Source organism: Bombina bombina, chromosome 3 (genome assembly GCF_027579735.1).
Source record: "Bombina bombina isolate aBomBom1 chromosome 3, aBomBom1.pri, whole genome shotgun sequence".
Taxonomy (NCBI): Eukaryota; Metazoa; Chordata; class Amphibia; order Anura; family Bombinatoridae; genus Bombina; species Bombina bombina.
Window position 1 is genome coordinate 557,951,142 of NC_069501.1, and position 18,750 is coordinate 557,969,891.

The 18,750-nt window shown below is 36.9% G+C and overlaps 1 protein-coding gene across 2 annotated transcripts in view; it reads right to left on the reverse strand.

Annotated features, from left to right (window-relative positions):
- The window catches only part of PTPRU (protein tyrosine phosphatase receptor type U), a 264,849-nt gene that overhangs the window by 84,621 nt on the left and 161,478 nt on the right, over nt 1-18,750 (reverse strand). For both annotated transcript variants that reach the window (XM_053707080.1, XM_053707078.1), the window contains exon 16: nt 449-639. In XM_053707080.1, the coding sequence (XP_053563055.1) occupies nt 449-639 (191 nt within the window). The remainder of the gene's footprint in view (nt 1-448; nt 640-18,750) is intronic.

Here is an 18,750-nt window from a genome sequence, read left to right on the forward strand (position 1 = left end):
TTTGCATCAAGGTCCCACCTCAAAGTCACAGCACTAGAAAAATTAGCTTGCACCTTAAAGGGACAGTATACACCAATTTTCATATAACTGCATGTAATAGACACTACTATAAAGAGGAATATGCACAGATACTGATCTAAAAATACAGTATAAAACCTATAGCACTGTTGATGATGTTAGGCTGGGACACCCACTTGAATGGGCTGGGAGTTGACGAAATAGCAGACACTCCCCCACTCCCCTGCATATGAAAAAGACCCATTACACAAACAAGACAAGCAGGGATCTGTAGGCTTGAGACTACATCTGATATTTTGGGACTTGGTTAGGAGTCTGAAAATCAGCACAATGTTACTAAAAAAATAAGCAAACTGTAGATGACGTTTCTCTAAGTGATAGGGTTTTCTGGGGTGCTGTTACACTGGTTCTTATACATTTATCAGCTTACTTCATATTCTTGCTTGAATCCATAGCCCTCAGCCACCTTCATCTGGTTGATGTGCTGCAGCAGGTCAGCAACACGCACTGCTGGATGTAACTGCCCTGTGTGGTAGGGGGATCCCTTCCTGCCCCCACCACGCCGTGGGGACCCTGCAAGTAGACTGCTGGACTCTGTCACTGATCCACCCCTTGCTTCACCTAAAGGAAGGGCAAGAAGGGTTAATTAGTCTGTGTAACACTGCAATAAGTGTAAACTACTATGGCACCATTTATATTTATAGTTATTAAACACTGCAGTACAACGCCTCTGCTCATTGAATTGAGAAAGAATGGAATTTACTATTTACATCTGAATGTATATAGCTTTAGAATACAGATCTAAAAACTGCTGTCAGCCAATAATTACCCTCAATTTACTAAAGAGACCCAAATAAAGTGAATTAATGATGACGACATTGTCAAGGATAGAGCTGCCAAGGATGGACACCGCGTTAGACCAAACAGTTATGAATTCTTATATATAGAAGAAAATGTTCTTTATATATATATATATATATATATATATATATATATAGTTCACGAACACTCTCTTTTCCATATATATATATATATATATATATATAAATAATTATTTTTTAAATATATATCTATACCTATATATCTGTATGGATATATACATACATATATATATATATATATATATATATATATATATATTGTACCTCTAGATATAAATATATATTGAAAAATAGAAAGGACATTCTTTCTATGTGAAGAACATTGGAATTTAAAGTATTTTTATTCAAAACACATTAAAAATTAATCAAAATGATTTTGCATGTTTCAAGGCATTTGACTGGGAAGGACTCAAAAGTGTATATACAGTATAGGTGTGTATATAATTGTATACTGTATATGTGTATATATGTTACACATAAATACACATGTATACACATATATAGTATATATATACACATATACACATTATGATAGATAGATATATATATATCATATATCATATATACACACACAGTATATATAATTCCATTTAAAAATGAAGGGCCGATTTACTCAGTGATCTAATTCTTGAAGATCTGATGTTTAGCAGAATGTTCATAAAATATAGAATTAAAAACATTTCCCAAAAAGAACACCCCTCCATAATTTATTAACACCAACTGATTGGAAAGAACACCATATCTCACAAAAGCATTATTATTCCAAAGAAGTACAGGTAGCCCTCAGTTTACGCCGGGGTTAGGTTCCAGAAGGAATGGTTGTAAATCGAAACCGTTGTAAATTGAAACCCAGTTTCTAATGTAAGTCAATGGGAAGTGAGGGAGATAGGTTCCAGGCCCCTCTCAAAATTGCCATAAGTAACATCTAATACATTATTTTTAAAGCTTTGAAATGAAGACTTTAAATGCTAAACAGCATTATAAACCTAATAAAATAATCACACAACACAGAATATATAATTAAACTAAGTTAAATGAACAAAAACATTTGCTAAACAGCATTATAAACCTAATAAAATAATCACACAACACAGACTTCACTTGCATTTTTCTGCAAACAGTTCTTTCTATGCATTCCAATCTGGACTGATTTATAGACAGGAAGATCTTGTTCCTTTGAAATCTACTCGATAGCTCAGGTCTGGTTAAACTGATTAATTTCAGCTTGCTTGGCTTTACTGCAACACAAGCGGACAGCTCCACCTACTGGCTATTTTAATAAATGCACTGCTTCTCAATGCTTTTCAATAGCAGTCATATGACTGGAAAAAAAGGTTGTTATTCTGAAACGGTGTAAATTGAACCGTTGTAAAACGAGGGTCACCTATACACAATTTTCTCTAGAATTGCAAATTTTCCTCAGGATTAAGCTACCCACAGTTTATCATTAAAGGAACATGAAACCCAAAAAATATCTTTCATGGTTTAGACCGAACATACAATTTTAAACAACTTTCCAATTTACTTCTATTGTTTAATTTGCTTGCTTCTCTTGTTATCCTTTGCTGAAAGCTTTATCTAGTTAGGCTTAGGAGCAGCAAAGAATCTAGAATCTAGCTGCTGATTGGTGGCTGCATATATATATATATATATATATATATTGTCATTGGCTCACACATGTGTTCAGTTAGCTACCAGTAGTGGATTGCTGCTCCTTAAACAAATGATAGCAAGAGAATGAAGCACATTTGATAACAGAAGTAAACTAGAAAGTTGTTTAAAATTGTAGGTTCTACCTAAATCTTGTAAGAAATTTTTGGGGTTTCATGTCACTTTAATTTCTTAAATACCCTCGCTCTGAAACAAAGGTACACACTAACACCCCCTCCTCCACAAAAGAGCCATTGCAGATCATTTATTTGTGGAACTCCTGTTAAAATGGATCATAAATGGTCCACTGTCTGCAAATTAACTTTGTAACCGTTTTGAAATATGGTACATTTACATGTGAATAATAGTTTGCACATTATGGGCTAGACTCTAGATTACGATCGATAAGAAGTATATCGTGAGGGTTTGTGCTCATCAGGCTTACTGTTCGTATAACGAGTTGAAAGAAAACGCCATTGGATGAGTGCAATCGCTATTTACTCTACAATGATAACAGCGACTTCAGAGCTCTGGTTAACTGTTTAGCGAAACTAAAAAGTGTCACAAAACACATCAAAAATACATTACAACGTATACAGTTACACTCATAATAATAATAATAAAAAATATATTGAACAAAAAAGTTTTAAAGGCTCAAAGATATGAGATCTAAGGTGTTAGAAAAAAAGGCAGGCAAAGGGCTTTAACATAGAGATACATAGATATATATGTCTAAAGATGGATATGTGTATATATATATATATATATATATATATATATACTGTATCTATATATGTTTACATATGTATTTATATGTGTATACATGTATTTACAGACATATATACCCATATAAAACACATAAATACATATGTATACATATAAAGACATACAGTGTGTGTGTGTACGTAAAATATATATATATATATATATATATATATATATGTGCATTGGAGCTCTTTGCCATTTAGTATTAAGTATTGTACCAAAATACCATCAGATATATGTAGAAATATGTATTTATGAATAAATGTAAATATTTCATATTCCAATGATCTTTACATAGCAGAATATCTTCTATTTTCATGTTGGGTTAGCGCAAACATGAATATGTGATCGTGCTTGCACGAGAGAGGGGGTTTCTCCATTGACTTCTATGGGGGGAAAACGTGAACGCGCACACAATATTCTTACTTTGGATTTTTGCACTAGTCGGGTTACCGCTAGAGCGAAAACAGTTTACTTTCAACTCACAATACGAGCACAACATGACGAGCGCAAAATCTTACTTCTAGCTCCTCACATAATCTGGCCCTATATTTGCAATATTTTTTAATGTAAACATCCCTTCAAATATAACACCTTTTTTATGATTCTAAATGCTGATATTTTACTTAACTTTTTTCCCATATATTTATGAATATATGATGGTTATCGACAGGCTAGTCTGAAGTGTTTTTATTATTAATGGCGCTATTATTTTCATTTTACAATTCCGGATGTGCACATTAAAGGGACATTAAACACTACCAAGCCCCTTTATCAAGCTCCATACAGAGCTTGAAGGGCTGTGTTTCTGGCGAGTCTTTAGACTCGCCAGAAACACAACTTATGAAGCAGCGGTCTAAAGACCGCTGCTTCATAACCCTGTCTGCCTGCTCTGAGCAGGCGGACAGGAATCGCCGGAAATCAACCCGATCGAATACGATCGGGTTGATTGACACCTCCCTGCTGGGGGCCAATTGGCCGCGAGTCAGCAGGGGGCGGCATTGCACCAGCAGCTCTTGTGAGCTGCTGGTGCAATGTTAAATGCGGAGAGCGTATTGCTCTCCGCATTTAGCGAGGTCTTACGGACCTGATCCGCAGTGTCGGATCAGGTCCACAAGCCCTTTGATAAATGGGCCCCTAAAAACATTTTATAAGCATAGCATCGAGGTTATTTCTTTCCTCCCTCTAGTCATAGATGCTGCCATGTTGAAATATAGCTTTCACTGCATTACACTGCTGACATGTATGCACGTGTTCTGCAACACTCTTTCCGATAACTGTAATTATTATTATCATTTATTTGTATAGCGCCGCAAAATTCCATAGCGCTGTGTATACAATGACATAGATTTGTGATAAGATATAAAAACATAACAGACTGAACTAAACTAGTACAGGCGGCACCCATAATTAGAGGGGCATGCAGGAAATGTATTTAGGCCCTGATGATTGAAAATGCCACAATGCAGGAATATATTCTAAATGGATCCGTTGCGATGTTGAGAAAGCCAGCAAAATACTCCAAGTGGCTGAAACCAGTGTTTAAAAGCAGCATTGCCGAAAGGAATTTTACTATAAATGAGTAAGAAGGGAAGCTGAGTCTTGGAGTCAAATAAACAAGTTTATTTCGGAGCAGGCTTCAGGATACAAGGTAAGCTCCTATCTTACTATACACTTATTCCAAGCCGCATCGCCAAGTAGATTGACAAATAAATGATCTTTTTACATATATCACAAAACCAGGTAAACGTACCGCAGCCTACAAGAATTAAAAGAATAAAGAAACAATGTATTCATGAAAACCATTAATACGTTTCTTTATTCCTTATTCTTTTAGTACAGCAATCCAATAAAACCGCTACCCAGTCCTTCACTATTAACCCATAACACGCCCTTAACACAGACGCAACCTAATCCCACTACACTATTAACCTTTTACCCACCCTTACCCCAGCACAACGTAACCCCTCTGCACAATTAACCCCTAAACTAAACTAACACCAATGCAGAAGAAAATAAAAAAGCCCCATAAAATAAAAACAAACAGCAGTAAAACAAAACAAAGTAATTAAATACAAAACAACAACAAAAGCGCAACCAAAAAACCTAGGAACAAAAAACACAACCACAAAACCTAGCAACAAAATAAAACCAAATAAATTATATTCTATTGACTGATTTAAAAAAAATCTATCATCCAATAGAAAATATTTTGTTTCTGATTTAAAAAAAAGAGACAACTTTCTATTGCCCGATTTAATTTTTTTTTTTTTTAAAAATCAGCCAATAGCAATGCCAGCACACCCCTATTAAACAGGGAAGCTGACAACCTACATTGAGTGTACTGCCAGACAGCATGAAGAAAGGATCATGGGAAGAAGAGGAGGGCCACCGCGGCTGAGGAGCCATCGCTGCCGGACAGGAACCATTGCCACTGCCATGGTGGATCCTTCACTGGGGAGGACCACTGCTGTCAACACTGACCTGGAGAACCCCTGCTGATGCCGGCAAGAACCTTGTGGATTACAAATGACCGTTCAGGTTTTTTTTTGGGGGGGTCTTTTGTGTTTTTTTTCATTGCCGGATCCATTGGATGTAGAACTGAAGAAGAAAAGGATCCATGGACCATTTTGGGCCCTTAATTTTTTTTTGGCCATTATTTTTTTGTTTTCTGTATTTTGCTTTTTTAAATTCTCAGAAGATAGGAAACAGCACACACAATCAGAGTCTCCGGAGAAGGCTTACTATGCCAGTCAATACATTTAAGAAAAGAAAGTCTCCAGCTGTGTAGAATTTAAAAGACCTTTATTTCCATACAGGGTCCACCAACATATAGCAACGTTGTGGGCACACACTTAGCCCTTATTTATGCCACGTCTTCATATGTGTATTCATATACAATATCTCACAAAAGTGAGTACACCCCTCAAATTTTTGTAAATATTTTATTATATCTTTTCATGTGACAACACTGAAGAAATTACACTTTGCTACAATGTAAAGTAGCGAGTGTACAGCCTGTATAACAGTGTAAATGTACTGTCCCCTCAAAATAACGCAACACACAGCCATTAATGTCTAAACCATTGGCAACAAACGTGAGTACACCCCTAAGTGGAAATGTCAAAATTGGGCCCAAAGTGTCAATATTTTGTGTGGCCACCATTATTTTTCAGCACTACCTTAACCGTCTTGAGCATGGAGTTCACCAGAGCTTCACAGGATGCACATGGAGTCCTTTTCCACTCCTCCATGATGACATCACGGAGCTAGTGGATGTTAGAGACCTTGCACTCCCCCACCTTCTGTTTGAGGATGCCCCACAGATGCTCAATAGGGTTTAGGTGACATGCTTGGCCAGTCCATCACCTTTACCCTCAGCTTCTTTAGCAAGGCAGTGGTCGACTCGGAGGTGTGTTTGGGGTCATTATTATGTTGGAATACTGCCCTGCGGCCCAGGCTCCAAAGGGAGACTATGAGTAGGGCACTACTGCCGAAACGCGTAAGCTTTGTTAAGAGCTAAAGGGCACATTTGTTTGCTGTGAACTGTTCATGTTTTTAGATGAAACCAAATAAAGAATTGTGATTTTAAGTTGCTGCTTCTCCGAACTTTTTGTTCACAAGTCCAAAGGGAGGGGATCATGCACTGCTTCAGTATGTCAGTATGTTGGTATTCATGGTTCCCTCAATGAACTGTAGCTCCCCAGTGCCGGCAGCACTCATGCAGGCCCAGACCATGATACTCCCACCACCATGCTTGACTGTAGGCCAGACACACTTGTCTTTGTACTCCTCACCTGGTTGCCGCCACATACGCTTGACACCATCTGAACCAAATAAGTTTATTTTGGTCTCATCGGACCACAGGACATGGTTCCAGTAATCCATGTCCTTAGTCTGCTTGTCTTCAGCAAACTGTTTGCAGACTTTCTTGTGCATCATCTTTAGAAGAGGCTTCCTTCGGGAATGACAGCTATGCAGACCAATTTGATGCAGTGTGCGGCAAATGGTCTGAGCACTGACAGGCTGATCCCCCACCCCTTCAACTTCTGCAGCAATGCTGGCAGCACTCATACGTATATTTCCCAAAGACAACCTCTGGATATGACGCTGAGCACGTGCACTCAACTTCTTTGGTCGACCATGGCGAGACCTGTTCTGAGTGGAAACCGTCCTGTGAAACCGCTGTATGGTCTTGCCCACCATGCTGCAGCTCAGTTTCAGGGTCTTGGCAATCTTCTTATAGCCTATGCCATCTTTATGTAGAGCAACAATTCTTTTTCAGACCCTCAGAGAGTTCTTCGCCATGAGGTGCCATGTTGAACTTCCAGTGACCAGTATGAGCGAGTGTGAGAGCGATAACACCAAATTTAACACACCTGCTCCCCATACACACCTGAGACCTTGTAACACTAACGAGTCACATGACACCGGGGAGGGAAAATTACTAATTGGGCCCAATGTGGACATTTCCACTTAGGGGTGTACTCACATTTGTTGCCAACGGTTTAGACATTAATGGCTGTGTGTTGAGTTATTTTGAGGTGACAGCAAATTTACATTGTTATACAGGCTGTACACTCACTACTTTACATTGTAGCAAAGTGTAATTTCTACAGTGTTGTCACATGAAAAGATATAATAAAATATTTACAAAAATGTGAGGGTTGTACTCACTTTTGTGAGATACAGTATATTCATATATGTATAATGTATTTAGCAACATTTTACTAAACATTTTGAACAGTTGGCCACACATTTAATTGAGGTACATTTTTATTTTAGTGTATTTGACATTACATTTTAATGCTTTTATTTTGGAACATGAATTAATGATTAACAGGAATTATTGTACGTTGTGAATGTATAATAGGAATAAGAATTAGAATTAAATAAAATAATTAGGATCCCTGCTAGTTATCATCCAAATTATGGGCATTTTTTTTACTAAAGCTTGACATCAAACCATTTAAAGGGACAGTATACTGTAAAATAGTTTTCCCCTTAATGTGTTTACAATTGCTTTTTTACCAACTGCAGAGTAAAAAATGTATGAAAATTAGCTTTTTAAGGCTTATTTGTGTATATTAAAGCTCTGATTTTGTGTTTTGAAGCCACAACCTAATAAAATGGGTTGAGCTTGTAGGTATAATCAGATCTTATTACTTTATCACATTGTGTACATATACCTGCTTCTTTATCTTATATCTGTCCTTAAAACAATCACCAGTACTTTGAGAGAACAATGGAAAATCAACATTTTATTACCTTATCTCTGCTATATCGCACTGGGAGTGTAATTTCTTCTGATGGCTGTGTTTACAAAGCTTATCTATAGCTGGTACGCGTGGCCACAAACTTTCAGAATAGGTGGGGATACCACATGCTAAATCAACAATTTCAAATGCCAATATAAGGGTAAAGGAGCTACTTGTAAACAATTTAATACACTCCAGCAGGTAAAGTGGATCATTGGGAACAAATTAAAGGGGAGAAAATTTTTGAGTAAACTGTCCCTTTAATTAAAGGGACAGTCAACACCAGCATTTATGTTGTTTTAAAAGATAGATAATCCCTTAATTATCCATTCACGTTTTACATCTAATTACCTTGTATCTAAGCCTCTGCAGACTGCCCCCTTATTTCAGTTCTTTTGAAAGGTTTGCATTTTAGCCAATCAGTGCTCACTCCACGGCAACTTCACATGCATAAGCTCAATGTTATATATATGAAACACATGAACTAATTCCCTCTTGTGGTGAAAAACTGTCAAAACGCATTTAGATTAGAGGCATCCTTCAAGGTCTAAGAAATTAGCATATGAACCTCCTAGGTTTAGCTTTCAACTAAGAATATCAAAAGAAAATGCTATCTTGACCAAGCTCTGGTAAACACAAAGGTAAAGTCACACTTGTGAGCTGCCAGAATAGAAGTTCAGAAACAGAACACAGTTGGTGATTGGAGGGTCTTGTGACTGCTGCTGCTTATTAGCTGATGGACACAATCTACTTGGGTGTTGCAGTTCTGTACCATAAAAAATTACGGAGTAACACAGAAACTCATTATTTAATACCCGATGACTAACAGGCTTCCAGTTGTACCAATATCATGCAAAGTGCATAGTTCTAGAGCTAACAACAGGAAAGCTAAGTTTGACACATAATCACCATTTGGAAAATTGTTACCAACCTACAAGATCCTGGAACATAACAATGATACATATCATTTGAGAGGTGTTTATACATAAAATACAAAGAAGGTCTGTGAAGGAACATGAGATATAAAATAAAAAAGGAATGTCATTTATGTTAAACAGTTATCTGTACTAATTGACAGCAACAAAGCTATAGTATACATTTTTAAATAAGATGACATCATACCCTATTCACTGCAAATAGTTGTTAGGATAATTAGGACAGTGCAATTACTCAGCAACAAAATGAGACTCTAAAACACAAAATATCTCAGATCTTCTAAAGTGAATTACCGAACTAATATTAACTCCTTCATGATACTACTTGGAAAGCACAAGTCAAGGCAGAATTATATCACGTATGGTATGGAAACGGTGGAGCTGGCAACTCCCAAGGTAAGATGAATAGCTTCCCAAGTGTTCACCTCGCTGCTTGCCTTTAAACAAGAAAGATCCACAAATAGTGTAGAGAGCACTGGTGATGGTAGCTACTAAAAGGAATATATTTAGAGACAAAGCTGTAAAACAAATCTGATATTTATTGAAGAAGTTTTACAGACAAACTTTTTATCCATAAAAAGGCTCAACGTGTTTCAACAGGTATCACTGCCTTTTTTAAAGAGCATAAAAAATACAGAGCTCAGTAAAACTTTGTTTTTAATGGAACAGAAGTTTGAAGCTGTTTTTCTTCAATAAATATCAGAAGATTTATTTTACAGCTTTGTCTCTGGGTGTATTCCTTTTAGTAGCTACCATCACCAGTGCTCTCTACACTATTTGTGGATCTTTCTTGTTTAAAGGCAGACAGCGAGGTGAACACTTGGGAAGCTATTCATCTTACCCTGGACGTTTCCATACCATACGTCTATACACAGCTCAGAATGAGAAGCTGAGGTTGACTGAGACTACTATCCTAAGGGAAGTTATTTTTGTAGCACTAATTATAACCTTTTCTTTCTGTCACATATAGAATTATATCACAGCAACTTTAATAAATAAGTAAAAGACATGAGTTATATTCACTTAAGTACAAGATGTATCCATAGTGGCAAAAAACAGCTATGGCGAGAACATAAAGCTACATTATTTATATATGCATCAGAAATTAAATAGACAGTAAAGCCAACTTAAATATTTATGAATCAGATAGAGCATACAATTTTAAACAACTTTCAAACTTACGTCAACTACCAAATTTGCTTTGTTTTCCTGTAATCCTTTGTTAAAATTAAACCTTGGTAGGGCTTAGGCGTGTGCATGTGGGACACTCAAGTCAAAATTAAACTTCATGATTCAGATAGAGCATGCAATTTTAAACAACTTTCCAATGTACTTCCATTAACAAAATGTGCACAGTCTTTTTATATTTACACTTTTTGAGTCACCAACTCCTACTGAGCATGTGCAAGAATTCACAGCATATACGTATATGCATTTGTGATTGGCTGATGGCTGTCACATAGTACTATATGCATTTGTGATTGGTTGATTGCTTTCACATGGTACGTATATGCATTTGTGATTGTGATAACAAAAATCTACTACTCATTTGAAGTTCAAACTAAGTGCTATTGCATGGTCTTCTTATCATGCATTTGTTAATTATGCAAATCTACAATGTTGACTGGCCCTTTAAGCAGTCTATGGCAGCAGTGTTTGCAACAAAGTATATAACATCACTACAAACACCATTGCAAACACTGCTGCCATACGGTGCTAAATATACTTGCACGCCCCTGAGATCCTATCAGCCTACCTAGACTTACTCTTCAACAAAGGATACCCAGAGAATGAAGCACATTTTATATTAGAAGTGAATTGGAAAGATGTTTAAAATGGCAAACCCTATCTATGTTTAATGTTGACTTTTCTGTCACTTTAATCACTGGTTTTAAAAAAATCTGCATACAAAATAAATGTTTTAAAACACCATTTTTAAAGGCAAAATTTGCACGTTTTGCTTAAAAACACTTTTTAAATGTTGTGTTTTGTTCTCCATTACTGAGGCCAATAAGGGACTGATATAAAGAAACTCATGCACATATCAACCAATTATAGTGCTTTATGTAGGAGGGTCAGTGTTCTGCATTCCGCAAAATGTACTTTACACTATGATTTTCAGACATAAATGACAGAAAAAGCATGCAATAAATAATTAAAGTGCATTTAAAAAGGTTTTACAAGGAATTGAATTTTGAGTTTATCGGCCCTTTAACACAGATGCTGGAGTAGTTTATTTTCCTTTAGTTCTCTCATAAATAAATAATGACCATTTTACTAAACCTTTCTTAATGATTCCTGAGATTATCTTTAAAGGGACATTTTCTTAACTATATATGAAATAGCAGCAATCTAAACTTCTTCACATTTTATCAAAATATGATTTTTGCATACTGCAGTATTAATTCCTATAGGCTCATAGGGAGCACCTTAGAAAACAGTGAAAAGGCTTAACTTAAAAATATATATATTTTTTTGGCACTGGAACATTTTTTTTTAATATTTTTTTTAATTCAATAACGAAAGAAAAAAGAAGTAATGCATTTGAAAATGGATGGAATTATGAAAAAGAAATGCATTCAAACGTCTCTTTAAATCACCAGTTCAAGTTGTCATCAGAAACATAAATAATATTCTTATAACTTTGCATACTGGTGAAATGAACTGTCACAGCTGCTAAGAGAACTGTGAAATTATTATGACTGTTCTTTAAAAATGCTTCTGAGATCTTTCCTGAGATGATCTATTTAAGTGCCGTAGGATTGCACAATATTTGATAAGTTTTAATTCAAAGATAATATAAAAGTATTCAGAAAAAAAATTACTCTGAATATTGTAGGCACCTAAAATGCCTATCACCGTGTCAAGATTACACTGTGCCTGTTGGACATAACATCAAACTTCTGGGATAATGTTTAATTTATTAAAACCCTTACAAATGAATATTTCACACATTATGGTCTCAGTTGTAATAATACAGCATACTGATTCATTGTATTATATGTAAAAAAAAAATATTATGTTTTACCCCAAGGAGAATGGTGACATTGTATGGGGTGTATATCTGTTTTGTTTTGGGGTTTGTTTTTTTCTGTATTGTATTGTTTATTTATTGGACTGTTTGTCCTAATGACAATTTGAAAGTAATATTCATACTGGTTTACTGAATATTATAATTGCAATTCGCCCACCTTAGGGGTGACGAAAGGTTAGGAAAGCAGCGGTCTGATGACCGCTGCTTGTTAAATACGGACTGCAGGTTCTTTTGGAACCTTCAGTCTGTATTTAACAAGCAGCGGTCATCAGACTGCTGCATTCCAAACTTTTTTCTACCTCTAAGGTGGAGAATTTCAATCTCCCCGGTCTTGGGGGGCTGCTATGATCTGTGTAGCATTTCATTATTTTTTATTGCTGAATTTACTTTTTTGTTACCAAAAATATCGTCTTATTTGGACTAACTCTTAAATAGACACTAAAGAGTTGGAGGTTTTGATTTAAAAAAAAAGTTTAATTACCTGTAGTAAAATAACTTTGCAAAATATTTTATTTATCGCCTAGATTTATAGTTCTGCGGCCAAAGGGGTGCGTTAGCTACGCATGCTTTTTTCTGGCCGCACCTTTTAAATACCGCTGGTATTTAGAGTTCACAGAATGGCTGCGTTAGGCTCCAAAAAAGGAGCGTATAGCATATTTACCGCAACTTCAACTCTCGATACCAGCGGTGCTTACGGACGCGGCCAGATTCAAAAACGTGCTCATGCACGATTCCCCCATAGAAAACAATGGGGCTGTTTGAGCTGAAAAAAAACCTAACACCTGCAAAAAAGCCGCGTTCAGCTCCTAACGCAGCCCCATTGTTTTCTATGGGGAAACACTTCCTACGTCTGCACCTAACACCCTAACATGTACCCCGAGTCTAAACACCCCTAGCCTTACACTTATTAACCCCTAATCTGCGGCTCCCGCTATCGCTGACACCTGCATATTTTTTTTAACCCCTAATCTGCCGCTCCGTAAACCGCCGCTACTTACATTATCCCTATGTACCCCTAATCTGCTGCCCCTAACACCGCCGACCCCTATATTATATTTATTAACCCCTAATCTGCCCCCCTCAACGTCGCCTCCACCTGCCTACACTTATTAACCCCTAATCTGCCGAGCGGACCGCACCGCTACTATAATAAAGTTATTAACCCCTAATCCGCCTCACTCCCGCCTCAATAACCCTATAATAAATAGTATTAACCCCTAATCTGCCTTCCCTAACATCGCCGACACCTAACTTCAATTATTAACCCCTAATCTGCCGACCGAATCTCGCCGCTACTGTAATAAATGGATTAACCCCTAAAGCTAAGTCTAACCCTAACACTAACACCCCCCTAAGTTAAATATAATTTAAATCTAACGAAATAAATTAACTCTTATTAAATAAATTATTCCTATTTAAAGCTAAATACTTACCTGTAAAATAAACCCTAATATAGCTACAATATAAATTATAATTATATTATAGCTATTTTAGGATTTATATTTATTTTACAGGTAACTTTGTATTTATTTTAACCAGGTACAATAGCTATTAAATAGTTAAGAACTATTTAATAGCTAAAATAGTTAAAATAATTACAAAATTACCTGTAAAATAAATCCTAACCTAAGTTACAATTAGACCTAACACTACACTATAAATAAATTAATTAAATAAAATACCTACAATTATCTACAATTAAACCTAACACTACACTATCAATAAATTAATTAAATACAATATCTACAAATAAATACAATGAAATAAACTAACTAAAGTACAAAAAATAAAAAAATATTTACAAACATTAGAAAAATATTACAACAATTTTAAACTAATTTACACCTACTCTAAGCCCCCTAATAAAATAACAAAGACCCCCAAAATAAAAAAATGCCCTACCCTATTCTAAATTAAAATAGAAAAGCTCTTTTACCTTACCAGCCCTGAACAGGGCCCTTTGCGGGGCATGCCCCAAAGAATTCAGCTCTTTTGCCTGTAAAAAAAACACAATACCACCCCCCAACATTACAACCCACCACCCACATACCCCTAATCTAACCCAAACCCCAATTAAATAAACCTAACACTAAGCCCCTGAAGATCTTCCTACCTTATCTTCATGGAGAATGGTGACATTGTATGGGGTGTATATCTGTTTAGGGGTTTGTTTTTTTCTGTATTGTATTGTTTATTTATTGGACTGTTTGTCCTAATGATAATTTGAAAGTAATATTCATACTGGTTTACTGAATATTATAATTGCAATTCGCCCACCTTAGGGGTGACGAAAGGTTAGGAAAGCAGCGGTCTGATGACCGCTGCTTGTTAAATACGGACTGCAGGTTCTTTTGGAACCTTCAGTCTGTATTTAACAAGCAGCGGTCATCAGACTGCTGCATTCCAAACTTTTTTCTACCTCTAAGGTGGAGAATTTCAATCTCCCCGGTCTTGGGGGGCTGCTATGATCTGTGTAGCATTTCATTATTTTTTATTGCTGAATTTACTTTTTTGTTACCAAAAATATCGTCTTATTTGGACTAACTCTTAAATAGACACTAAAGAGTTGGAGGTTTTGATTTAAAAAAAAAGTTTAATTACCTGTAGTAAAATAACTTTGCAAAATATTTTATTTATCGCCTAGATTTATAGTTCTGCGGCCAAAGGGGTGCGTTAGCTACGCATGCTTTTTTCTGGCCGCACCTTTTAAATACCGCTGGTATTTAGAGTTCACAGAATGGCTGCGTTAGGCTCCAAAAAAGGAGCGTATAGCATATTTACCGCAACTTCAACTCTCGATACCAGCGGTGCTTACGGACGCGGCCAGATTCAAAAACGTGCTCATGCACGATTCCCCCATAGAAAACAATGGGGCTGCTTGAGCTGAAAAAAAACCTAACACCGGCAAAAAAGCCGCGTTCAGCTCCTAACGCAGCCCCATTGTTTTCTATGGGGAAACACTTCCTACGTCTGCACCTAACACCCTAACATGTACCCCGAGTCTAAACACCCCTAGCCTTACACTTATTAACCCCTAATCTGCGGCTCCCGCTATCGCTGACACCTGCATATTTTTTTAACCCCTAATCTGCCGCTCCGTAAACCGCCGCTACTTACATTATCCCTATGTACCCCTAATCTGCTGCCCCTAACACCGCCGACCCCTATATTATATTTATTAACCCCTAATCTGCCCCCCTCAATGTCGCCTCCACCTGCCTACACTTATTAACCCCTAATCTGCCGAGCGGACCGCACCGCTACTATAATAAAGTTATTAACCCCTAATCCGCCTCACTCCCGCCTCAATAACCCTATAATAAATAGTATTAACCCCTAATCTGCCTTCCCTAACATCGCCGACACCTAACTTCAATTATTAACCCCTAATCTGCCGACCGAATCTCGCCGCTACTGTAATAAATGGATTAACCCCTAAAGCTAAGTCTAACCCTAACACTAACACCCCCCTAAATTAAATATAATTTAAATCTAACGAAATAAATTAACTCTTATTAAATAAATTATTCCTATTTAAAGCTAAATACTTACCTGTAAAATAAACCCTAATATAGCTACAATATAAATTATAATTATATTATAGCTATTTTAGGATTTATATTTATTTTACAGGTAACTTTGTATTTATTTTAACCAGGTACAATAGCTATTAAATAGTTAAGAACTATTTAATAGCTAAAATAGTTAAAATAATTACAAAATTACCTGTAAAATAAATCCTAACCTAAGTTACAATTAGACCTAACACTACACTATAAATAAATAAATTAAATTAAATACCTACAATTATCTACAATTAAACCTAACACTACACTATCAATAAATTAATTAAATACAATATCTACAAATAAATACAATGAAATAAACTAACTAAAGTACAAAAAATAAAAAAGAACTAAGTTACAAAAAATAAAAAAATATTTACAAACATTAGAAAAATATTACAACAATTTTAAACTAATTACACCTACTCTAAGCCCCCTAATAAAATAACAAAGACCCCCAAAATAAAAAAATGCCCTACCCTATTCTAAATTAAAATAGAAAAGCTCTTTTACCTTACCAGCCCTGAACAGGGCCCTTTGCGGGGCATGCCCCAAAGAATTCAGCTCTTTTGCCTGTAAAAAAAATACAATACCACCCCCCAACATTACAACCCACCACCCACATACCCCTAATCTAACCCAAACCCCAATTAAATAAACCTAACACTAAGCCCCTGAAGATCTTCCTACCTTATCTTCACCTCGCCGGGTATCACACCGATCCGTCCTGGCTCCGATGTCTTGATCCAAGCCCAAGCGGGGGACTGAAGATGTCCATGATCCGGCTGAAGTCTTCATCCAAGCGGGAGCTGAAGAGGTCCATGATCCGGCTGAAGTCTTCTATCAAGCGGCATCTTCAATCTTCTTTCTTCCGGATCCATGTTCATCCCGCCGACGCGGAACATCCATCTTCACCAACGACTTCCCGACGAATGACGGTTCCTTTAAGGGACGTCATCCAAGATGGCGTCCCTCGAATTCTGATTGGCTGATAGGATTCTATCAGCCAATCGGAATTAAGGTAGGAAAATTCTGATTGGCTGATGGAATCAGCCAATCAGAATCAAGTTCAATCCGATTGGCTGATCCAATCAGCCAATCAGATTGAGCTCGCATTCTATTGGCTGTTCCGATCAGCCAATCGGATTGAACTTGATTCTGATTTGCTGATTCCATCAGCCAATCAGAATTTTCCTAACTTAATTCTGATTGGCTGATAGAATCCTATCAGCCAATCGGAATTCGAGGGACGCCATCTTGGATGACGTCCCTTAAAGGAACCGTCATTCGTCGGGAAGTCGTCGGTGAAGATGGATGTTCCGTGTCGGCGGGATGAACATGGATCCGGAAGAAAGAAGATTGAAGATGCCGCTTGATAGAAGACTTCAGCCGGATCATGGACCTCTTCAGCTCCCGCTTGGATGAAGACTTCAGCCGGATCATGGACATCTTCAGCCCCCCGCTTGGGCTTGGATCAAGACATCGGAGCCAGGACGAATCGATGTGATACCCGGCGAGGTGAAGATAAGGTAGGAAGATCTTCAGGGGCTTAGTGTTAGGTTTATTTAAGGGGGGTTTGGGTTAGATTAGGGGTATGTGGGTGGTGGGTTGTAATGTTGGGGGGGTATTGTATGTGTTTTTACAGGCAAAAGAGCTGAATTCTTTGGGGCATGCCCCGCAAAGGGCCCTGTTCAGGGCTGGTAAGGTAAAAGAGCTTTGAACTTTTTTAATTTAGAATAGGGTAGGGCATTTTTTTATTTTGGGGGTCTTTGTTATTTTATTAGGGGGCTTAGAGTAGGTGTAATTAGTTTAAAATTGTTGTAATATTTTTCTAATGTTTGTAAATATTTTTTTATTTTTTGTAACTTAGTTCTTTTTTATTTTTTGTACTTTAGTTAGTTTATTTCATTGTATTTATTTGTAGATATTGTATTTAATTAATTTATTGATAGTGTAGTGTCAGGTTTAATTGTAGATAATTGTAGGTATTTTATTTAATTAATTTATTTATAGTGTAGTGTTAGGTCTAATTGTAACTTAGGTTAATAAGAGTTAATTTATTTCGTTAGATTTAAATTATATTTAACTTAGGGGGGTGTTAGTGTTAGACTTAGCTTTAGGGGTTAATCCATTTATTACAGTAGCGGCGAGATTCGGTCGGCAGATTAGGGGTTAATAATTGAAGTTAGGTGTCGGCGATGTTAGGGAGGGCAGATTAGGGGTTAATACTATTTATTATCGGGTTATTGAGGCGGGAGTGAGGCGGATTAGGGGTTAATAACTTTATTATAGTAGCGGTGCGGTCCGCTCGGCAGATTAGGGGTTAATAAGTGTAGGCAGGTGGAGGCGACGTTGAGGGGGGCAGATTAGGGGTTAATAAATATAATATAGGGGTCGGCGGTGTTAGGGGCAGCAGATTAGGGGTACATAGGGATAATGTAGGTAGCGGCGGTTTACGGAGCGTCAGATTAGGGGTTAATTATTGTAGGTAGCTGGCGGCGACGTTGTGGGGAGCAGGTTAGGGGTTAATAAATATAATATAGGGGTCGGCGGTGTTAGGGGCAGCAGATTAGGGGTACATAAGTATAACGTAGGTGGCGGTCGGCAGATTAGGGGTTAAAAAAATTTAATCGAGTGGCGGTT